We start from the raw sequence: 20,408 nt of genomic DNA on the forward strand, positions 1-20,408 counted from the left end.
CAGGGAACTGGGTAGTATGTTAATTGGTGTCTCTTTACAACATAAATATTTGGCATTTGTTTATTGCTCCTCACTTGGTCCTGGCGCAGAGCATATATTTTCCTTTAATTAGAATTATTGATATTTTATTGAAGCCAGACACAAAAGACAAAAAAATGGAGTGATGGTTGTATTTTTATTTTAAGCTCGCTCTTTGGCCAGTATACTAGGTTATTATCAGCCACTGTTATAATGCACAGTTGTAAGAGGGTATTTTCTTACACTTTCTTTGTTCATTGATTGTGTTTAGGAGGTAAAATGTTTCTCAGATTTCAGTTTGATCATTCAGACTAGTCAGGCTTTCAGAATTTGGTAAATATTACATTGTTACTTGATATTACTATATTGGGGACAATTATTTCATAGAAGGTTCGAGTGTATTGTAAGTGTTAGGTAGAAAATAATTAATGTCCTGATCTCCCTGCATATGAGCATCATATTTAAATGCTAGCTGTGCATATCTGCCCACAAGGCATCGTTTCTGGAGTCAGGGTTCTTGCACTCAGCCCAGCTTGACACCTGCAAGTGCTCTTACTTCCTTCGTGTTCCTCAATGGATCTACTTGTGTGAGTTAAAAGGTCTCAGAATAACTTGAGAATAATGAACATAAGATTTTTAAAATCAGTTAATATTATATTGCTAAAAAAGAGCAAATTGATGGCCAGTGACTTCTGCATCCTTTCTCCTGTCCTTTTCTTCCCCCCAGTTCCTTACGGTGCTGGAATACTCACTGAACTCTTGCTGCCTTTCCGTTCTTTTCTTTCAGTTGGCCATTGATTAGCAAAGCATATCTGGTCACTACTGAGGAAAATTGTCATCCCCATGTCTAGGATTAAAGGATGTACTATGCAACAGACGCAAATTAAATGAAATAAAATGATAATTTGAATAGGTTTTTTTTTTTTTTTTTGCAAATCTTTTTATTTATTTTTTCTTAGATTAGCAATCGTGTCCTATATGTGTTTTTCACACATGTGCAAGAGCTCTTTGGAAATGTGATACTAAAGCAAGTGACAAAACCTCTTCGATGGTCTAACATGGCCACTATGCCCACACTGCCAGAGACCCAGGAGAACATCAAGGAGGAGATCAGAAGACAGGTGTGTGTGCTCAGCCCCACGCTTCAGCCCCAAAGAGCCTACCTTTGCTCTGACCGTTTTGGATGGTGACGATGATTGGTAGTAATGATTAGTAGGAGCAGTTCTTGTTCACTGAGCATTTATGTGTGCCTGGAACTATGTTAGACACATTGTTCATGGCACATGGAAGGCAGAAATTTCTGTCTGGCACTTTCATGCCAGTGAAGTGAGAATATTGTAGAAAGAACACAGTTTTGAAATCAAAAGACCTGGCCTTAAGTTCTCCCTAGGTTTTCTTAGCGGACTGATTTTTAGGCAGATTGGTCAAACTCTGTAAGCCATGGTGATCCCATTTTAAAATGGGTCATTTTGGGGCGCCTGGGTGGCTCAGTGGGTTAAGCCGCTGCCTTTGGCTCAGGTCATGATCTCAGGGTCCTGGGATCGAGTCCCGCATCGGGCTCTCTGCTCAGCAGGGAGCCTGCTTCCTCCTCTCTCTGCCTGCCTCTCTGCTTACTTGTAATTTCTGTCAAATAAATAAATAAAATCTTTAAAAAAAAAAAAAAAAATAAAATGGGTCATTTTGTGTTTTGATGTGAAGCTTATTACCATAAATGAGATAATGCTGCCAGGTATGTTGTAAGGAGTCCAAAAATGTTAGCTTATCTGGACAAGGTTGCTGTGACCAGCCATATTTTACAGATACAAAGAAATTTGGGGAAACGAAATATCTGACCCTGTGCCACGTAGTTACTGAACTATAGAACTGGGATTTGACCCAAATCCTGTGCTTTTCCACTGTGCTACTTTGGTAGAAGACATCGTTCATCTGATTGTGTGTGTGTGTAGCAAAACTGATTAAGAAATTCAAGACTGAGAAATCTACTTATATTTGATGATTATTATGTCTTTTATTTGCATACACATTATCAAATTCCTATTTGATTTTCTTTCCTTTATCTACTTTGAGCTCCCATTATTAGTTGTTGATAGGAAGGGTTAGGAATGAACTGTTAGTCAACCGGTGTAAATTAATGATGAGAACCCAATGTCCAGGCAAAAAAGGATTTTGCAGTCATATGCTTGAAAAAATAATTTATGCCATTATTTCGTTCCCTTAGTGATAAATGAAAGATAGTTGGTTATACATCTTGAGAAATTGCATGTGGATGTGGTTTTAAGATGATAAGATATGGGACACTACTCATTGTGTGGCATGTTGTCTTCTAGGAGTTTCTTTTGAATTGTTTACATCGAGATCTGCAGGCTGGGGTAAAGGATTTATCTAAAGAAGAAAGATTATGGGAAGTACAAAGAATTTTGACAGCCCTCAAAAGGAAACTGAGAGAAGCTAAAAGACAGGTGAGTAAATTTGTCATTTTGGTATATCATGTTTATAATGGAATATAAACTGAATGTGCTGGAATTTTCTTTATATATTATTTTAAGTTAGTTCCTTTTAAAGATTTATTTATTTGACAGAGACAGACACAGCAAGAGAGGGAACACAAGCAGAGGGAGTGAGAGAGGGAGAAGCAGGCTTCCCACTGAACAGGGATCCAGATTTGGGGCTTGATCCCAAGATTCCCAGATCATGACTTGAGCCAAAGGCAGACACTTAACAGCTGAGCCACCCAGGCGCCCCAGTTAGTTTCTTTTAAAAACACAATATATACATGTTTCCTGAAGTGAAGTTCCTGATGGGAAATTTATTTGCTTAAATGTTCCAGTTAATGATTACATACAGTTTGATACCAGGAAAATGTTTAATTTAGAAAGTTGCTTTTTTTTTTTACCTTTTTAATTTATTTATTGATACTTCGTGTGATATTGTAATCAATACTTTTATAATCTAATTGATACATATTTGGCCAGTAAGAACCGCTTGAGTGGCTCCAGTGTTCTGACATGCACTCATCAGTTTTTGAGGTTTCCTTTCTTTCTGGCACAACAGAATGTTCGAGGTTTATCTTGTATTTTCTCTAGCCCAGCCCTGCAGTTGGCTCTTTGTCCAAGGAGCCATGGTTCCTTTCAGTATTTAGAAATCAAGATCTGGATGCTCAGGTGTGTTGACGGCTACTGTCATAGCACGGGTTTCAGGCGCTCAGTGAACACAGCTGGAGAATAAAACACACATACACACACACACACACACACACACAATATGAAAGTCGTGAAAGACGAAGGGTGAGGAACTATTCCACAGACCACACAGACACAACAAAGTACAATAAGTGGACCTTGTGTTGGATCCTGGGCAGTTTGATGAAGTGTTATGAAAGACACTTGGGATAACTGCTGAAACAGGCTGTATTAGTAAATTGGGTCAATCTTAAAATGTTCTGATTTTGATAATTATACCATATTAATATGAGTGTGTTTGTTGTTTAAAAAATCTACACTGAAATATTTAGGTGCATGTGCCCCTGAGTGGCTCAGTTGGTTGTGTCTGACTCTTGATTCTGGCTCAGTTTACCATCTCAGGGTTGTAAGATCAAGTTCCCTGTCAGGCTCTGCACTGGACATGGAGCCTGCTTAAGATTCTCTCTCTCCTTCCCTCCCCCTCTCTCTGCGCACCCCTGTTCTTTGTTAAAAACACAAAAAAACAAAAAACCCAAAAATGTTCAAGTGCATGCTTAAAGAGAAGATGTACAAACAATAATGGGGCAAAGCATCAACAACTTTTGAATCTGTGAAGTGTAATAGGGAATCACTTTTCTATTCTTGTAATTTAAGTAAACTCTGTGCCCAGCATGAGGCTTGAACTCACGACATTAAATTCCAGAGTGGCATGCTCTACCAACCAAGCTGGCCAGGTACCCCTTGGATGTTACCAAAGTAACAAAATATAAAAAGCACCTTGTGGACTGACTAGCCGACAATGTAGGCCATTTCTACAGGCACTGACTCAGTTCACTGAGATGACCCAGTGTTGGCCTTGTTAATGTTTGACCCATGATATTCAGTAGATAAATGTGCAAGTCATGGTTTTATTAATGAAGAGGGACAAACATTTTCTTAAGAATAAAGCTAAAACAATCTGTATAACTGTCTTAAAGCTTTACTCCTAGTGTGGGGTTTAAATGCACAGTCTGGATGGAGAGCCAGCCAGGTGCCCCTGTAGTAACATCGTTAGTGGCATCAAAGAAGGGGCGCCTGGGTGGTGCAGTCGGTTAAGCATCGGACTCTTGGTTTTGCCTCAGATCCTAATTTCAGGGTTGTGAGATCTAGCCACGCATCAGGCTCCAAGCTCAGCCACAGTCTGCTTAAATTCTCTCTCTTCTTTAACCCTCCTTCCCACTCTGTCTAAAATAAATAAATCTTTAATAGCATCAAAGAAAATGTATGTATAAATACCTACATTTTGCTATAGGCAAAGGTAGTTTTGGGGGGCTAGTAATTGAAAGTAGTTTCATATAGCTGGTAAATTTCATCCTAATAGGGAATCTCTCCAGAAAGTTTTTTTTTTTGTTTTGTTTTCTTTTTTTTTTTTTTTTTTTTTTTTTTTTAAAGATTTTATTTATTTATTTGTCAGAGAGAGAGTGAGTGAGAGCGAGCACGGGTAGACAGAGTGGAAGGAAGAGTCAGAGGGAGAAGCAGGCTCCCTGCAGAGCAAGGAGCCCGATGTGGGACTCGATCCCAGGACGCCGGGATCATGACCTGAGCTGAAGGCAGCTGCCCAACCAACTGAGCCACCCAGGCGTCCCGTTGTTTTCTTTTTTTAATTAAATAGATGATTTTACTGAAAGGTGTTTTGTCATTTCCTGCTTGGTTGTACTTGTAAACAGAGCAGTTGGATAGTGAGACATTTCAGAGACTGCTGGGGAATTGGAGGCCTTTGAGTCAGCTCTTTGGAAACACAAAGAGGTACTGAAGATCAGGAGGAGTTTTATTCACCTAATAATAGGAAGACTAGCATGTGACTCCTGATAAGGTTGGGGTGCACGAGTCAGACTTTTGATCTCCTCGGGCTCAGTGTGTGGTGCTTGGCTCTGAGCCTGGAAGTTGCTCAGCCACACTGAGGCTCAGATCTCAGATCTCTAAACCGTCTTACAGTCCATGTGCAAATTCAGTGACAGGCCCCAGTGTTACTTCTAGGGAACATTAGCATTCATCAGACTGGGCAAGTGTACATTTATGTGGAGTTAGCGTCATCAGAAAGGAAGCATTCATGGGGTTTTTTACATATGTACTCCAGGACTGGCAGACTAGCAAAAGCCTTTGTGTATTTTTCTTCCTTATTTTCTCCTGCTTACCAGATTATCTATCTTTTGTTTCCTGTGCCTGTTGTCATTATTGTCCCCTTCATGCTTCAGCCTGGAATCAATGACTGACTGACTGACCTCATGGTTGTAATTATGAACCATGTCCCTTTGCCCACCAGACTCCAAATGAAGGGTCTCAGACCTGTGACAGGGATAATGTGTGTTTGATTTTCATTACTCTTACTTCTCCTTCTCTCCTGAAAAAAGGAGTTGTAACAGCGCATAGAAAAGGATAGATTACCTTTGTCAGTTTTCTTCATGCTGTCTTTTTATACGTGCTAATTCATTCATAAATTTTCATGAGATTCTGTCAAGTTGATTTCAACTTTGAGGGATAAATTATTTCTATTTTTTTATTCCCTCCCCATGCCCATCCAGGAATAAATTACTTCTAAAGATAAAATAAATTTATTTTTAAAATAATAAACTTATTTTTAAAAATTATTTTTCAAAAAATAAATTTAAAGATAGAAGTAATTTAATTCATTATGGTAAGAAGTAAGAAAAACTACAAGATCATATCAGTAAATGCAGAAAAGCATTTAGCAGAATTCAGCACTTATTCATGATAAAAGCTTTCAGCAAATGTCATTCTCAGCCTGATATAGCCTGAAAAAAATCTGTGGTTAATTTTGTACACAGTAGTGAAAGTCTGAATGCTTTCTCCTAAGATTGGGGTATATAAGGCAAGGATTTCTGCTTTCACCATTCTGTTCAGCGTTTTACTGGAGGTTCATTCTAGCTAGTACAATAAAGAGAAAAAGGTATACAGATTGAAAGAGAGTCTTTATATGTAGACTACATGACTGTTTACATAAAAAATCCTAAGGAATCTATAAAAAACCTAATAAGTGAATTTAGCAGGGTTCTGGGTTACAAGATTAGATGCACAGTACTCTGTTATATTTCTTGAGATTAGCAAATGAGCAGTTGGATATTGGACCTAAAAAGAAAAATAAAGACCTAAAATAAATAGAGTGATGCATCTCGATATTTTTAAGATGTTAGATATTCTCAAATTGATCTGTGGAGTCAGTCCCAGTCAAAATCTCAACAGGGTTTTTTTTTTTTTGTGGAAATTAACAGGCTTTTCTAAAATTTATATGGAAATACAAATGTTCTAAATGACTGTGGAAAAAGAACAATGTTGGAGGATTCACATTACCTGATTTTAAGATTTACTATTAAGCTATAGTAACCAAGACAGTGGATATTTGATAAAAGTAGACGTAGAATAGGAAGTCCAGAAATAGACCACACTCATATGGACAATTAATTTTCAGCAAAGAGGATAAAAGTTCTGTGGGGAGGAGCACCTTGGTGGCTCAGTCATTAAGTGTCTGCCTTTGGCTCAGGTCATGAGCTCCCTGCATCAGGCTCCCTGCTTGGTGGGAGGCCTACTTCTCCCTCTCCTACTCTAGCTGTTTCTGTTCCCTCTCTCCCTGTCTCTATCAAATTAATAAATAAAATCTTTTTTTAAAAAAAAAAGTTCTGTGGGGAAGGATTTTCTTTTCAATAAATGGTATTGGGACAGTTGGATATCTATATACCAAAAAAGAATAACCAAACAAAACCTTGACTCTTTCCACACTGCATATACAGAAATTAAGTTAAAATGAGTCATACATTAAGACCTAAAAACAAACAAACAAGCAAAAAAAAAACAACAAAAAACAAAAAAGCAAACTTCCAGAAGAAAACATAGATTTCTTTTTCTTTTTTTTAAACGTAGAAGATCTTAATGACTTTGGCTTAGGCAGTGATTTCTTAAATAGGACACAATACCCATGAATTGTAAAAGAAAAATTTGTTAGGGCGCCTGGGTGGCTCAATTGGTTAAGTGTTTGCCTTCGGCTCAGGTCATGATCCCAGGGTCCTGGGATGGGAGCCCCGCATCCGGTTCTCTGCTCATCGGGGAGTCTGCTTCTCCCTCTCTCTCGTGCCACCTGCCTTTCCACCCCCCTGCCCCACACTCTTGCTCATATGTGCTTTTTGTCCCTCCTCTCTCAAAAATTTGTTAGATTACACTTTATCGGCATGCTAAAACATGCTCTTCAAAAGACACCATTAAGAAAATGAATATACAAATCAGAGGCTGTGACAAAATATTCTGCAAAAACACATACCTGATAAAGGGCTAGAATATATTAAAAAACTCATAAGACAAACAATTCAGGGTTTTTTTAGACTTTATTTTTTTGGAAGCAGATTTAGGTTCACAGCAAAATTGAGAGGAAGGTACAGAGATTTCCTGTATATATTCTGCTCTCCCACCAGAGTACGGTACATTTGTTACAATTAATAATTCAGTTTTAAAAAGGCTAAAAATTTTAAAAAAAGGCAAAAAAGTTGAAAAAGCACTTTACCAAAGATCATGTACAAATGGCAAATAAGCACATGCAAAGATGCTCAATATCATTAGTCATTAAAGAAATAAAAATTGAGGTCACAATGAGGTACTACCACACACCCAACAAGAATGACTAAAATTGAAAATACCAGGTATTGGGGCGCCTGGATGGTTCCGTCAGTTAAACATCTTCCTCTTGATTTTTGGCTCAGGTCATGATTTCAGGGTCATGAGATTGAGCCCTGTATCGGGCTTCTAGCCTGCTTGGGATTTTCTCTCTTTCCCTCTCTGTCTACCCCTCCCCTCTGCTCTCTTCCCCTCTTTCTCCCTCTCTAGAAAAACAAGTAAAAAGAAAAAAAAAAAACAAAAACCGGGTGTTGACAAGTACATGGGGCAACTGGACCTCTCATTGTTGCTCTTGGTAATGTAAAATGGTATAGTAATTTTGGAAAACAGTTTGGCAGTTTCTTTCAAAGTTAAACATATGGTTACCATATGACCAAGCAATCTCACTTTTAAGTATTTAAAAGAAGAAAGCACATACCCACACAAAACATATACGTATGAAATATTCATAACAGCTCTAGTTAGAATAGCTCAAAATTAGGAAGGACCCAAATGTCCATCAGCTGGTGAATGGATGAACAGATTGGTGTATCATGGCATATTATTCAGCAGACTATTAATACAAACAGCAAAGTAGATGAATAGTTTAAAAAAAACATTATTCTGTGTGAAGGAAGCCACATATAAAATATTTCTTATGGATCGACTCAATTTATATGAAACTCAAGAAAAGGGAAAACTATAGCAATGAAAAATAAGTCAGTGGTTGTCAGGTGCCAGCAGATGGTGAAAGGTACTTTGTGTGGTGATGGGAATGTTTATATTGTGATTGTGGTGATGGTGACTTGGCTGTATTCATTTGTCAAAATTAATTGAATTGCATACTTAAAATTGACACCCTTTCTCTAAAAAAGTATCACAGGATATAATTTTATATGGATGGGTTCCAGAAATGGTGAACACATTAACCAGAATTGACCATTTTCATGGTGCAGCCACAAACCAAGATCCGCATGTTATTTTCCAAGCCCAGTTAACAAATCCTCCTCTAGCCAGATAGTTCGCCTGGCTATAACTGTTACCTTTTCAGCTGTAGGAAATGAGAAGGAAACTTCTAAATGGTGATGGTGTGAAATTGTTGAATATGTGTTACATTTGGGCTGACCAGTTCTTCGTTTGTCTTATTTGAACAGGAGTGTGAAACCAAGATTGCACAAGAGATTGCCAGTCTTTCAAAAGAGGATGTTTCCAAAGAAGAAATGAATGAAAATGAGGAAGTTATAAATATTCTCCTTGCCCAGGTAAGCTAACCTTTTTCTTCTGTTTTTCAAAATCCTTTAAAAAAAAAATTTTTGTACATATTTAAAGTGTATATAGCATGATGATTTGATAGACCTATACATAGAGAAATGATTACAGTAAAGCTTGTTAACATTGTCTTCTCATCTAACTACCTTTTCCTTTTGTGATGGGAGCACCTGAAATCCATTCCTTTAGTGTATTTCCAGAGATCTAGATACTCTAGATCTCTAGACTTACTCGTCCTTTGTAATTGCAACTTTGTATCTTTTGACCAATATCCCCTCATCTTCTCTCTCCCCCAGCCTCTGGTAATCACTGTTTTGCTCTCTACTATTATGAGTTCTACTTTTTTTTTTTTTTTAATTCCACCTAAAAGTGAGATCATACAGTCTGCCTTTCTCTGGCTTTTTTCATTTAGCATCATGTCCTCCAGGTTTATCCATGTTATCCTAAAATGGCAGGGTTTCCTTCTCTCAGGGTTGAGTGCTGAATAATACTCCAGTGTATGTGTCTGTGCACACCGACATCTTTATCCATTTGTGCATTGACCACTGAGTTGTTTTCATCTTTTGACTATTGTGAATAATGCTGCAGTGAACATGGCAGTGCAGGTATCTTTTCAGTATCCTTTTCATTTTCTTAGGGTTTAAACCCAGAGATGGAAATGCTGGATCATATGGTACTTCCTCCATTCTATTTGCCGTAATGGCTGCCTTCCGTTTACATTCCCATAACAGTGTATGAGTTCCATGCCAATGGTTGTTTGTTTTGTTTTGTTTTGTTTTTTTAAATAATAGTCATCCTAACAGTTGTGAGGTAATATCTCATTGCGGTTTTGATTTTCATTTTCCTGATAATAAGTTATGTTGAGCATCTATCTACTGGTGATTTGTAGGTCTTCTGTTTAGAAATGTCTGTTCAGGTCCTTTGCCATTTTTGAAATGGGTTGGTTGTGTTCTACCTGTTGTATTGGTTGCATTCCTTAGAAACTTAGGAATATTCACCCCTTACCTGATATGTGGTTTGCAAATATTTTCACCTATTCCATAGGTTATCTCCTTACTCTTTTGACTTTTTCCTTTGCTTTTTAGTTTGATGCCATCCCATTTGTCTATTTTTTGCTTTAGTTGCCTGCTTTGGGGGGTCATATCTAAAAATTCATTGCCTAGACCAGTGTTTTTCCTGAAAAACCTGTTTTTTCCTAATAGTTACATAGTTTAGGTCTTATATTTAAATCTTTAACTCATTATGAATTGACTTATATATATGGAATGAGGTTAAGTGTCCAGTTTTATTCTTTTGCATGTGGAAGACAAGTTTCCCTACACCACTTATTGAAGGGATGGTCCTTTCCCTGTACGTGTTCTTGGCACTTTGCGAAGATGAGTTGGCCGTAAATGGGTGGATTTATTTTTGGCTCTCTGTTCCACTCTGTTGGTCTCTATTTCACCAGTAACATACTGTTTTATTAAATAAAGCTTTTGAAATCAGTATACTTTGAAATCAGGTAGTGTGATGCCTCCAACTTTGTTCCTTTTGTTCAGGATTGCTTTGATACTAACAGACTGTTTTGGTTCTATATAAATTTTAGGATTGTTTTTTCCTATTTCTGTGAAAAACACCATTGGAATTTTGAATTTCTAGATCTCTCTGGGTAGTATGAACATTTTAACAATATTACTTCTTCTGATCTGTGAACATGGGTATTTTTCCATGTATTTGTGTCTTCAGTTTTTTCATCAATGTTTTAGTTTTTAATAGATCTTTTACTTCCTTGGTTAAATTTATTCAAAATATTTTATTTTCTGATGCTATTGTAAATAGGATTTTCTTAATTTTTTTTTCAGATAGTTTGCTAGTATACAAAAATACAACGGATTTTTGTATGTTGATTTTATATTCTGCAACTTTACAGAATGGGTTTAACAGGTTTTTTGTTTTCTGTTGTTTTGGTAGCATCTTTAGGGTTTTCTATATATGGAATATATAGCCTGCAAACAGAGACAATTTTACTTCTTTCCAATTTGGATACCTTTTATTTCTTTTCCTTGTCTAGTTACTCTAATTAGGACTTCCAGTAGTAAATAGTAAATAGAAGTGAGAGTGGGCATAATTGTGTTGTTCCTGATCTTAGAGGAAATGCTTTTAACCTTTAACTGTTGAGTATGATGTTACCTGTGGGCTTGCCAAATGTGGCCTTTATTACGATGATCTGTGTTCCTTCTATACCCACTTTGTTAAGACTTTTTATAATGAGAGGAAAAACTTTAATTTTGTCTAATGCTTTTTGGCATCTACTGAGATTATGATCATAGGATTTTTTATCTTTCATTCTGTCAGTGTGGTGTATCACATTTATTGATTTGCATGTGTTGAACTATCCTTGCTCTCCAGAGATAAATCCCATTTGATCATGTTGTGTGGTCTTTTTAATGTATTGTTGAATTTGGTTTGCTGGTATGTGTTGAGGATTTTTGCATCTATGTTCATCAGGGGTGCCAGCCTGTTACTTTCGTGTAATGTCTTTGGCTCTGGGACGAGGGTAATGCTGGCCTTGTAAAAAGAGGTTTGGGAGCATTTTTAAGTTTTCTTGGAAGAGTTTGAAAAGGATTGGAATTATTTCTTTAGATATTTGGTAGATTTCACTTGTGAAGCCATCTGGTCCTTGTTTTTGTTTGGTTAGGCAATTTTTGATTATTGAGTCAATCTTTGTATTGCTCTGTTCAGATACTCAGTCTTTTTGATTCAGTCTTTGTAGGTAATATGTTTCTCAGAACATTTCCTTCTCTTCTAGGTTATCCAGTTTGTTGGTGTATAAATGCTTATAGTAATCTCTTACAATGTTCTATATTTCCGTGGTATCAATTGTAATGTTTCCTCTTTGATTTATGGTTTTGAGTTCTTTTAGTCTAGCTACAGGTGTGCTTTTTTTTTGAAAAACCAACTCTTAGTTTTATTGATCTTTTATATTGATTTTCTAGTCTCTATTTCATTTATTTCTGCTCTGATCTGTATCATTTCCTCCCTTCCACTAATTTTAGGGTTAGTTTGGTCTATTTCTAGTTCTTTGAGGTGTAGAGATAGGTTGTTTCAGGACTTTTTTCTTAGTGAGGGCATTTGTACCATAAACTTCCCTTTTCGAGTTGGTTTTGCTGGATCCCATACTTTGGACATGTTGTGTTTCCACTTTGATTCATTACTAGATAATTAGATTTCATCTTTGACCTGTTGCTTGCTCAGGAGTGTGTTGCAAGACTCTTAATGATCGTCATATATTAAATTTGAGAAGCTCAACTACAGATGTGTGAATCTTTTAAAAAAAGTTGTAAGATGATTTGGTAGCCTGAGAGGGATCATGCCTGTTGTAATTGTTCTTACCTTTATGTGGCATTTCCTTAAGTGTTCTGCTGGAGAAAGAAACTACCTTCTGCTGATTACTTTTTACTGGACACTGTTCTAAGTGCTTAATCTTTTTTTTTTTTTTTTTAATTTTATTTACTTGACAGAGATCACAAGTAGACAGAGAGGCAGGCAGAGAGAGAGGAGGAGGAAGCAGGCTCCCTGCTGAGCAGAGAGCCTGATGAGGGGCTCCATCCCAGGATCCTGGGATCATGACCTGAGCTGAAGGCAGAGGCTTTAACCTACTGAGCCACCCAGGTGCCCCCTAGGTGCTTAATCTTATCTTATTCATACACAGGTCTGAGTTTTATGTGTTTTCCCCAACTTACAGATTAGTTGTACTTCTTCCATATTAATGAGATTGGACTTTAATAGTTCTTCCTGACCACAAAATTTGGGATTCTTAAAATGTAATAATACAGATTTTTTTAAAAAAAAGATTTTATTTATTTGACAGAGAGAGAGAGAGGGGGGAAAGAGAACATAAGCAGTGGGAGAGACAGAGGGAGGGGAGGGGGTGGCTCCCTGCAGAGCAAGGGAAGTCTGACATGGGACTTGATCCTAGGACTCCCGGGATCATGACCCAAGCCTAAGGTAGTGCCTTAACCAACTGAGCCACCCAGGCGCCCCATCACAGTACAGATTTTATCTGATTGTTGTTGCTGATAATATTTATTTTGATTTTATTCTTTGTGGTTGAAAGTTGTTGGAGATAACTTGTTTTATTTTTCATTGATTTGACAAATAGTTCTTTAGTATCTATTGTTCTAGGTGTAGAGCTGAAGGTAAGCTCCTTTCTTTCCCTCTGAACTTCTTAAGTCAACCTTAACTCTGTTCTGGAATATTCTAGAGTTTAACCAGAAATGAATGAAATTCTTTTAACTAGAATCTTCTAGAATTTAACCAGAAATGAATGAAATTCTGACAGCAATCAGTCTGTACTCCCAGAAATCCATGAAAGTGGGATACCTAAAGCCATGCAAGTTCCAGGCCTTTTCTGTCACTTGAGAAAGACCATGTTTGGCTTGACAGGGACACATAGCTCTTCCCCTGAAGGTGAGATGAGGTTCCAGATTATGTCTTTATTTCAGACTTTTCCAGTCTGATATTTCTCAGCACATTAGTTTTACTAGGTGCACTGTGGTAAAGGAAAGGCATCTGTGTTTAGAAGCCTGTGGGGAAGGAACACCGCATATTCCATCTCCAAGAGCTCATTCATGCTTGCCAGAAGCTTTGGATAGTTCCCTTTAGAACCTGACCACAGTGTCTTTCAGGTTTGATCAAAGGTGCTTATCCTCTGGATACCTAGGAGTTGGGAAGGAAATGCTGTAGACCTTTGCCTACAACTCCTTGTTCTCATAGCCATACATTTCTGCCTCTGACATTCTGGTTTGGTTCTTTTTTCTAGGTTGGAGGGGTTGGGTAGATCTTCCTTCCCCCCACTTTGGTGATTCAGTTTTAGAAATGCATATTCTGGGGGCATCTGGGTGGCTCAGTGGGTAAAAGCCTCTGCCTTCAGCTCAGGTCATGATCCCAGGGTCCTGAGATCAAGCCCTGCATTGGGCTCTCTGCTCCTTGGAGAGCCTGCTTCCTCTTCTCTCTACCTGCCTCTCTGCCTACTTGTGATCTTTGTCTATCAAATAAATAAAGAAAATTTAAAAAAAAAAAAAAAAAGAAATGCATATTCTGTGAAAGCACAGTATTTGCTCTTTATCATCTCTGGGGACATGCGTTGAAGAGGATGGTAGCTTTTGGTGAGGAGAAAAGATTTCTGGGAACATCTTGCCTTTACTAGATCTGCTTTGAGATGATACTGACATCAGCTCTGTATTTCCTGGGTCTTTATCACAGTGCATGGTCAAGGGCCATTTTGACAGACACTCCCTTTACTGAGAGGTGAGAAGGCGTTCAGAAGGGACTGAGAATCAAAAATAGACATAGTCACTTGACCTTTGGCTTTGTGCCCAGTGTGATGGCCTCATAGGGAACTTTTGCAAAATGAGGACATGGGATTCCTAGGTGGCATTTTTTGTCTTGAGAAAAATCTAGACATTCCTCCCAGAGAACCTTTTCTCAGAGAGCCTTAACATTAAGGAAACAGGATACAAGCTTTGCAGTCCAAGCTTTCCCATAACTTGTGTTATGCATGTATAGGGCTAAAGAAGTCAAGGGAACAATGTCCCAGAAAAGTGACTTGTCCTAGACTCATACTTCCAAAGGTGTTTACCAGTGGTCTTTATTTCAGGAGAATGAGATCCTGACTGAACAGGAGGAGCTTCTAGCTATGGAGCAGTTTCTGCGCCGACAGATTGCCTCAGAAAAAGAAGAGATTGAACGCCTCAGAGCCGAGATTGCTGAAATTCAGAGGTAAAGGAAAGCAGAGAGTTTTAAGTATACAAGAATGTTTAGTTAAATATAAACATAAAATTGTTTTAGCTCTCAGATTTCATACAAAAGAACTAGGCATCCAAATCAGTCATCTTTTTCTTTCTCTTTGTTTTTAAAATTTGAGAGAGACAGTGTGTACACAATTGGGGGTGAGGGGAGAGGGAGAGAGACTCTAAAGTAGACTCTTCAGAGCATGGAGTGCAAGCAGGGTCGAGTCCATGACCCTAGGATCATGACCTGAGCTGAAACCAAGAGTGGGCGCTCCACTGACTGACCACCCACGCACCCCTAAGTTTCTTCTTCTTCTTCTTCTTCTTTTTTTAAAGATTTTATTTATTTATTTGACAGAGATCACAAGTAGGCAGGGGTGGGGGGGAAGCAAGCTCCCTGCTGAGCAGGGACACCCCCCCGCTCCCCCACCATGCGGGGCTTGATCCCAGGACCCTGAGATCATGACCTGAGCTGAAGGCAGAGGCTCAACCCACTGAGCCACCCAGGCGCCCTCGCTGTTTCATCTTGATTAAGCCTTAAGAATGGTGCTATATTAAGTGTGTCATGAAAACCTGGTGAATCTAAAAGAAGGGTGGGAAGGAGGCAGCACTCCTTCCTCTGCTCACTGTCCTTTTCTCTTGATCTCCCGCCCACAGCCGTCAGCAGCATGGCCGCAGTGAGACTGAGGAGTACTCCTCGGACAGTGAGAGTGAGAGTGAGGACGAAGAGGAGCTTCAGATCATCCTGGAGGACTTACAGAGGCAGAATGAAGAACTAGAAGTGAGCACCAGCTTCCCAAAACTTGTAGAGGCTACCTCTTTCCCTTAGAAGTCGTCTTTTCCTTGGGAAACAGCGGGGTGCTGAGTAGAGAGGAGTTTAGGGGACATCTCACCAGTGTGTGCAGGGCGTGAGCTGGTCCTGGCTGAGCACACAGCACAGGTGTGACCTCACGAGGCATCTCTGGGTGTGGTGACTCCCACTTACGGGGAAGCCTCTCCTGACTGTCCTTGAACGGTTGTGGAAGATCTGGGCTAACTTCCCAGAGATGAACAGAAAGAGAAATGCTGGTGGAAGAAGGAAGAGTCGCCTGACTCACCTGTGGGTAAAATGGGGACAAAGTTTTCTCTCGTCCCTCAATCCTTGAAGCAGCCAGTGTGAATAAATTTGGCACTGGGGATCTGGGAGGCAAGCGCATGGTGAAATGAAAGCAAGAGATTTACATGATCATGATCAGAATTTCCCTTCTTACCCCAGATTAATCATTGTCTCTGGATGTTTTACCTGAGGGTTGAGAGAAAGCCATTCTTAGAGTTCAAGAATGGTGGGATGACTTTCTCTCATCCCGGTACATTCAGCAGCTGGGGCAGATCAGAGCCACCCACTGCATAGAAAACTAGAATTCCACAGAAAAGAGTAAGTCGTACAGACAGAGTTGAGACGGGACAGCCCACCGAGGCTCAAGGCTCAGAACACTTGCCATTAGCCAGGGCTGTGTTGTGGGAAAAGCAGAGCCACAGTTGGGACCTGGGCCTCTAGGTAGCTTCCCTTCCTTAGAAGGTCCTCGTGTTGGCACTTTATTTAACGTTTTACAGATCATATGAAAATCCTAAGTAGGAAAACGTTCCAGAATTGTAGGACTTAGGGTACAGGCTTAGCTGCTTTAATGAAGAGAATACTCTTCTGTTTTGGAACAAGACAGTTCTGTGCCTTGCCTGGCAGACGTCTAGGTCTCCCACCCTCCACACGAGTGGAAGACACGTGGGGTCCAGAGTAGGCACTTAGGTTTTATCCACTCTTAGCAGGAACAGGGAAGGAACCCAAGAGCGCCTGGTGGTTAAGGGCAAGCAGTGCAAGTAGAAGCCAGCGCTTATGCCCGATCCTGTCAGAGGCGCACAGTGCCCAGCTATGGCTGGCTGCAGGGGAGGCTGGGACACATGTACTGCGGGTGAAGGCCACTGCTCAGCCACAGGCGCTAGCCCGCCGCCTCCGGAGCTCAGCAGAGTTTGGGATTAGCTCCCTCGGCTTTGCTGAAGGAGTGAAGCGCTGTAGAACCGATAGCGCTTGTTTGCCCAAGTACTACAGGACATGTGTGAAGTGATGCCGTTCACAACAGACAAGGACATCTGCTTTTGAGACAACTCTGGGATTTCCTCTTGTCTCTGACTTGTCACTTCTGATGGCTGGTAAAGTCACTTCTATCTTCCACTTACCTAAGGGGTGGTCAGGAGCCAGTTTAAAACAAACCATTTTAAACACTAAAATATTTAATATCATTAAGCAAATTGTTTTCTGTTGTTGCATATATCTTTTCCAGATGTGTTTACTCTTCTGTAAGGAGGATTTTGTGCATTCCGGGTCAAGGTGTTTATGTGTCTCATTTGCATATTTATGTTCTCTCCTGTTTCACAAGTTGCCTAAAACAGAAATAGATTCTTGTGTAGGATACCCTTGTTCCTCATTGTCCCTCTCCCCTTCTTAAGTGACAACTGTTCCTTTGTCATTCAAGATAAAGAACAATCATTTGAATCAAGCGATTCACGAAGAACGGGAGGCCATCATCGAACTGCGGGTGCAGCTGCGCCTGCTCCAGCTGCAGCGAGCCAAGCCCGAACCGCAGGTGCAGGACGAGGACGAGCCTGAGAGGCATGGGGGCGCCGGACAGCCGCCCAGAGACAGCGCCCCAGAGACGAAAGCAGCTAAGGAGCAGCCAAAGGCAGGCAAGGAGCAGGCCAAGCCGTCCCCGAGCAGAGACAGGAAGGAGACGCCCATCTGAGCAGCCCGAGCGTCACAGAATCCCCAGACCCAACGAGACCTGTGCATCTTACTGTAACCCTGAGAGTCGGAGTGGACAACTCTCTGCTGTACATTCTGTAAAGATGTCTTTTCTTCTCAGACTCTTCTTTCTTTTCACACGTATGACTTCTCCGCGTCAGGCTCAGGTTACACGGGAGGACAAAGCAGTGCACGCAGTGTGGGCTTGTAGGGGACAGATGAGTTTTCCAGATAGTGTCAGCTTATTTGAAGATTAATTTTCTTTGTTAACTTAAAACTATTTTAACCCTTGAGTGGCTTCTTTTTAAACCAAAAATCGTCTTTCTTTGCTTTTTTATTACAGCAGAATCAGGATCTCTTTCTGTCGTTCAAGGGGGGGAACCAAACAAGGTGAACACTGTTCCTGCCTTGTGGATTGCCCCACAGTCTCACCCTCCGGGATCTCTGCTTACTAGTCACTCTTGCTCGTGCCTTTTACACCTTTTCGGTGCAGATTATATAATGGGGAGCTGCCTCATATCTCCTGATGGGCCAGAACGGCTCTTACTGAGGTTAACCTTTACCCACCCTTGTCACTCTCTCCTTTGACAGTCCTAAACCCCAGTCCACGAGCCTGAGTCACAGGATGGCCTAGCCAGTCCCAGACAGAGCTGCCGGTGGAGCCTGCCCACTGGCCCCGGGGCAGCTGCCTCGCTCCTGTGGGCTCCTCGCTGCTGGTGATCAGCGCATGTTTTCACTGGGTTGGTCGCAGGTAGCTGCCTGGCCTGAGGCATCCACACCGAGGATCTGTTTCTGAACCCAGAAATAATCTGTGTGACTGATCTGCCGTTAAACAGAGAATGAGATTGCTTGCTTGGGCTAGAATGTAAAAGTCTCTTTGCCTGAATAAGCCATATATGCTCTTAGACAAAGGTTTTCAGTGACCCGTTTCATCTCAGTGAACCTGCTGATGGACTCCCAATTGACAAGATTGAGCAATAGAAAAAGAAATCTTTTCCTTTAAATGATAGCTGTGATCCCCGACCCTGTTTTCTTGCTTCTGCAACTTCTCTGGTGACTGAGGCATCTGGGAGGTCCGCCCTCAGGCACCCGTGTCCAGTCACGCTCTGTCGGAATCAGTGGCACCCATGAGGTAGGTCAGCTTTCACAGCTGTGAAGACAGACCCCACACACTCAAGGTGATGGAAACAAACCCCCCACGAGGGCTCTGTCCTCTCCTAGTTACTATTTATTTTCAGCACCTGTTTGATGCGGTTTTTTATTCTCTACCTATTGCACTGTTGTGACTTGTTGGCCATTGTTTGATTTTTGTACGAAAAAAAGCTTTGTTATAGAAATCAGCATACTATTTTTTTAAATCTGGAGAGAAGATATTATGGTGACTGAAAATATGGTCAGGTGTCAAATATAAACGTATAAAAGCCTTCTTGCTGTCCCGTCGGTCATATTACATTCATTTCATTTGCTGGCAATATTGAAGGTTCCTTTTTTTGTTTGTGTAAACTTTAATTTCTATCAAGGTGTCATGGATTTTTAAAATTAGTATTTCATTACAGTTGTCTCAGCGTTGGTTAACTAATTTTTGCCAGGACCATTATTGATCAAGGAAATAAATTCAACAGCCATTTGAGGAAAAAAAACAAACTACCAAACCCAGCGTCTCTTTTTTTTTTTTTTTTTTTTTTTTTGTATACGTTCTTTCTTGAAGTAGTTAGCATCCTGTGGCTAACCCGGAGTTGGTCTGATATTTACGGTCCAAGAGTGCCCTAACCTTTTTACTCGCTGTCTGTTCCTCACCTCGGTGGACTTTATGCCCTTTGCTGGTGGCGAGGTTTGCTGTCCTCCTTCCCCACGTAGGTGCTTGCTGCTGAGGGAGCATGTGATCGTGCGGCCCAGCTGCCTGCGATCGGGGCTGCGGCTTCTTCTGTGAGTGATGGCCTGCTTCAGTGCAAAGTGCCCTTCGAAATGAAGCACAGGTCAGTCAGCCCAACTTGGCAAAAGAAGAGGTCGGTTATTACCAAGTCACTTACTTTAGGGGCTGACAGGGGTCTGTCAGGCAGATTAACTAGCGTGGATTGGGCGAGTCCTGATGAAGATTCCATTGCTTGGAGCCTCGAAGCTATAACTACGTTGTGGTTGCTGACATGGGGCTTAACATAAGTGACCCTGAGTTGGGCCTCTTGTTTCTAACACTAACCCCCACTTTTGATGAGACTCTCAGCCTTGAGAGATGGGATCAAAACTTAAGGCATTCGCGCTCCTCTCTGCTCCCATTCTGGTGTTCTTGCAGTTTTCACCCAGTGTTGGGTTCACATTCTTTAATTTGGTCATTCTGTTCCTTTCCTGATGCTGTATTCTTAGGGAGATCATTTGCATCCTGCTAAGTGGCAGCATACATGGATTTAAAGCTTCTGAGAGATTCAGACCAGGGAGTTATTAGGCCTATAAGCAGGATAAATCCCAGTGTCTGGAGTATGCTCCAGAGCCATGGTCCCCAAGACCCACATCAGTCAACAGAGACCCTGTTTGAAGGAGTCGCTTACGCCAACTGGTGTGTTCACAGATCAGTGCAGCAAGTGGCACCGGCCACAGCACAGACACCTTCTTGCTCAGGTAACCAAGGGCCTTCCTGGTATCAGGAATCTCTCTGGTGAGAGAGCTGAGGGTCTGCTTGCCGCTGTGGGGCAGCTGTTGCTCTAGCAGCAGATTCTTCAGGACCTTCAGGGGCTGAGGAGACATTCTGATCACCGCATTTGCACT

General features: G+C 40.7%; 1 protein-coding gene across 3 annotated transcripts in view; it reads left to right on the forward strand.

The window, feature by feature from the left end:
• The window catches only part of RALBP1 (ralA binding protein 1), a 58,847-nt gene extending 39,555 nt beyond the window's left edge, over positions 1–19,292 (forward strand). For all 3 annotated transcript variants that reach the window (XM_059140120.1, XM_059140119.1, XM_059140121.1), the window contains exons 5-10: positions 978–1,139; positions 2,346–2,477; positions 8,990–9,097; positions 14,743–14,864; positions 15,533–15,656; positions 17,383–19,292. In XM_059140120.1, coding sequence (XP_058996103.1) covers positions 978–1,139; positions 2,346–2,477; positions 8,990–9,097; positions 14,743–14,864; positions 15,533–15,656; positions 17,383–17,649 — 915 coding nt within the window. In that variant the 3' untranslated portion in view covers positions 17,650–19,292. The remainder of the gene's footprint in view (positions 1–977; positions 1,140–2,345; positions 2,478–8,989; positions 9,098–14,742; positions 14,865–15,532; positions 15,657–17,382) is intronic.
• The last annotated feature ends 1,116 nt before the right edge of the window (positions 19,293–20,408 follow it).

The sequence above is a fragment of the Mustela lutreola genome, chromosome 11 (assembly GCF_030435805.1).
Source record: "Mustela lutreola isolate mMusLut2 chromosome 11, mMusLut2.pri, whole genome shotgun sequence".
Lineage (NCBI taxonomy): Eukaryota > Metazoa > Chordata > Mammalia > Carnivora > Mustelidae > Mustela > Mustela lutreola.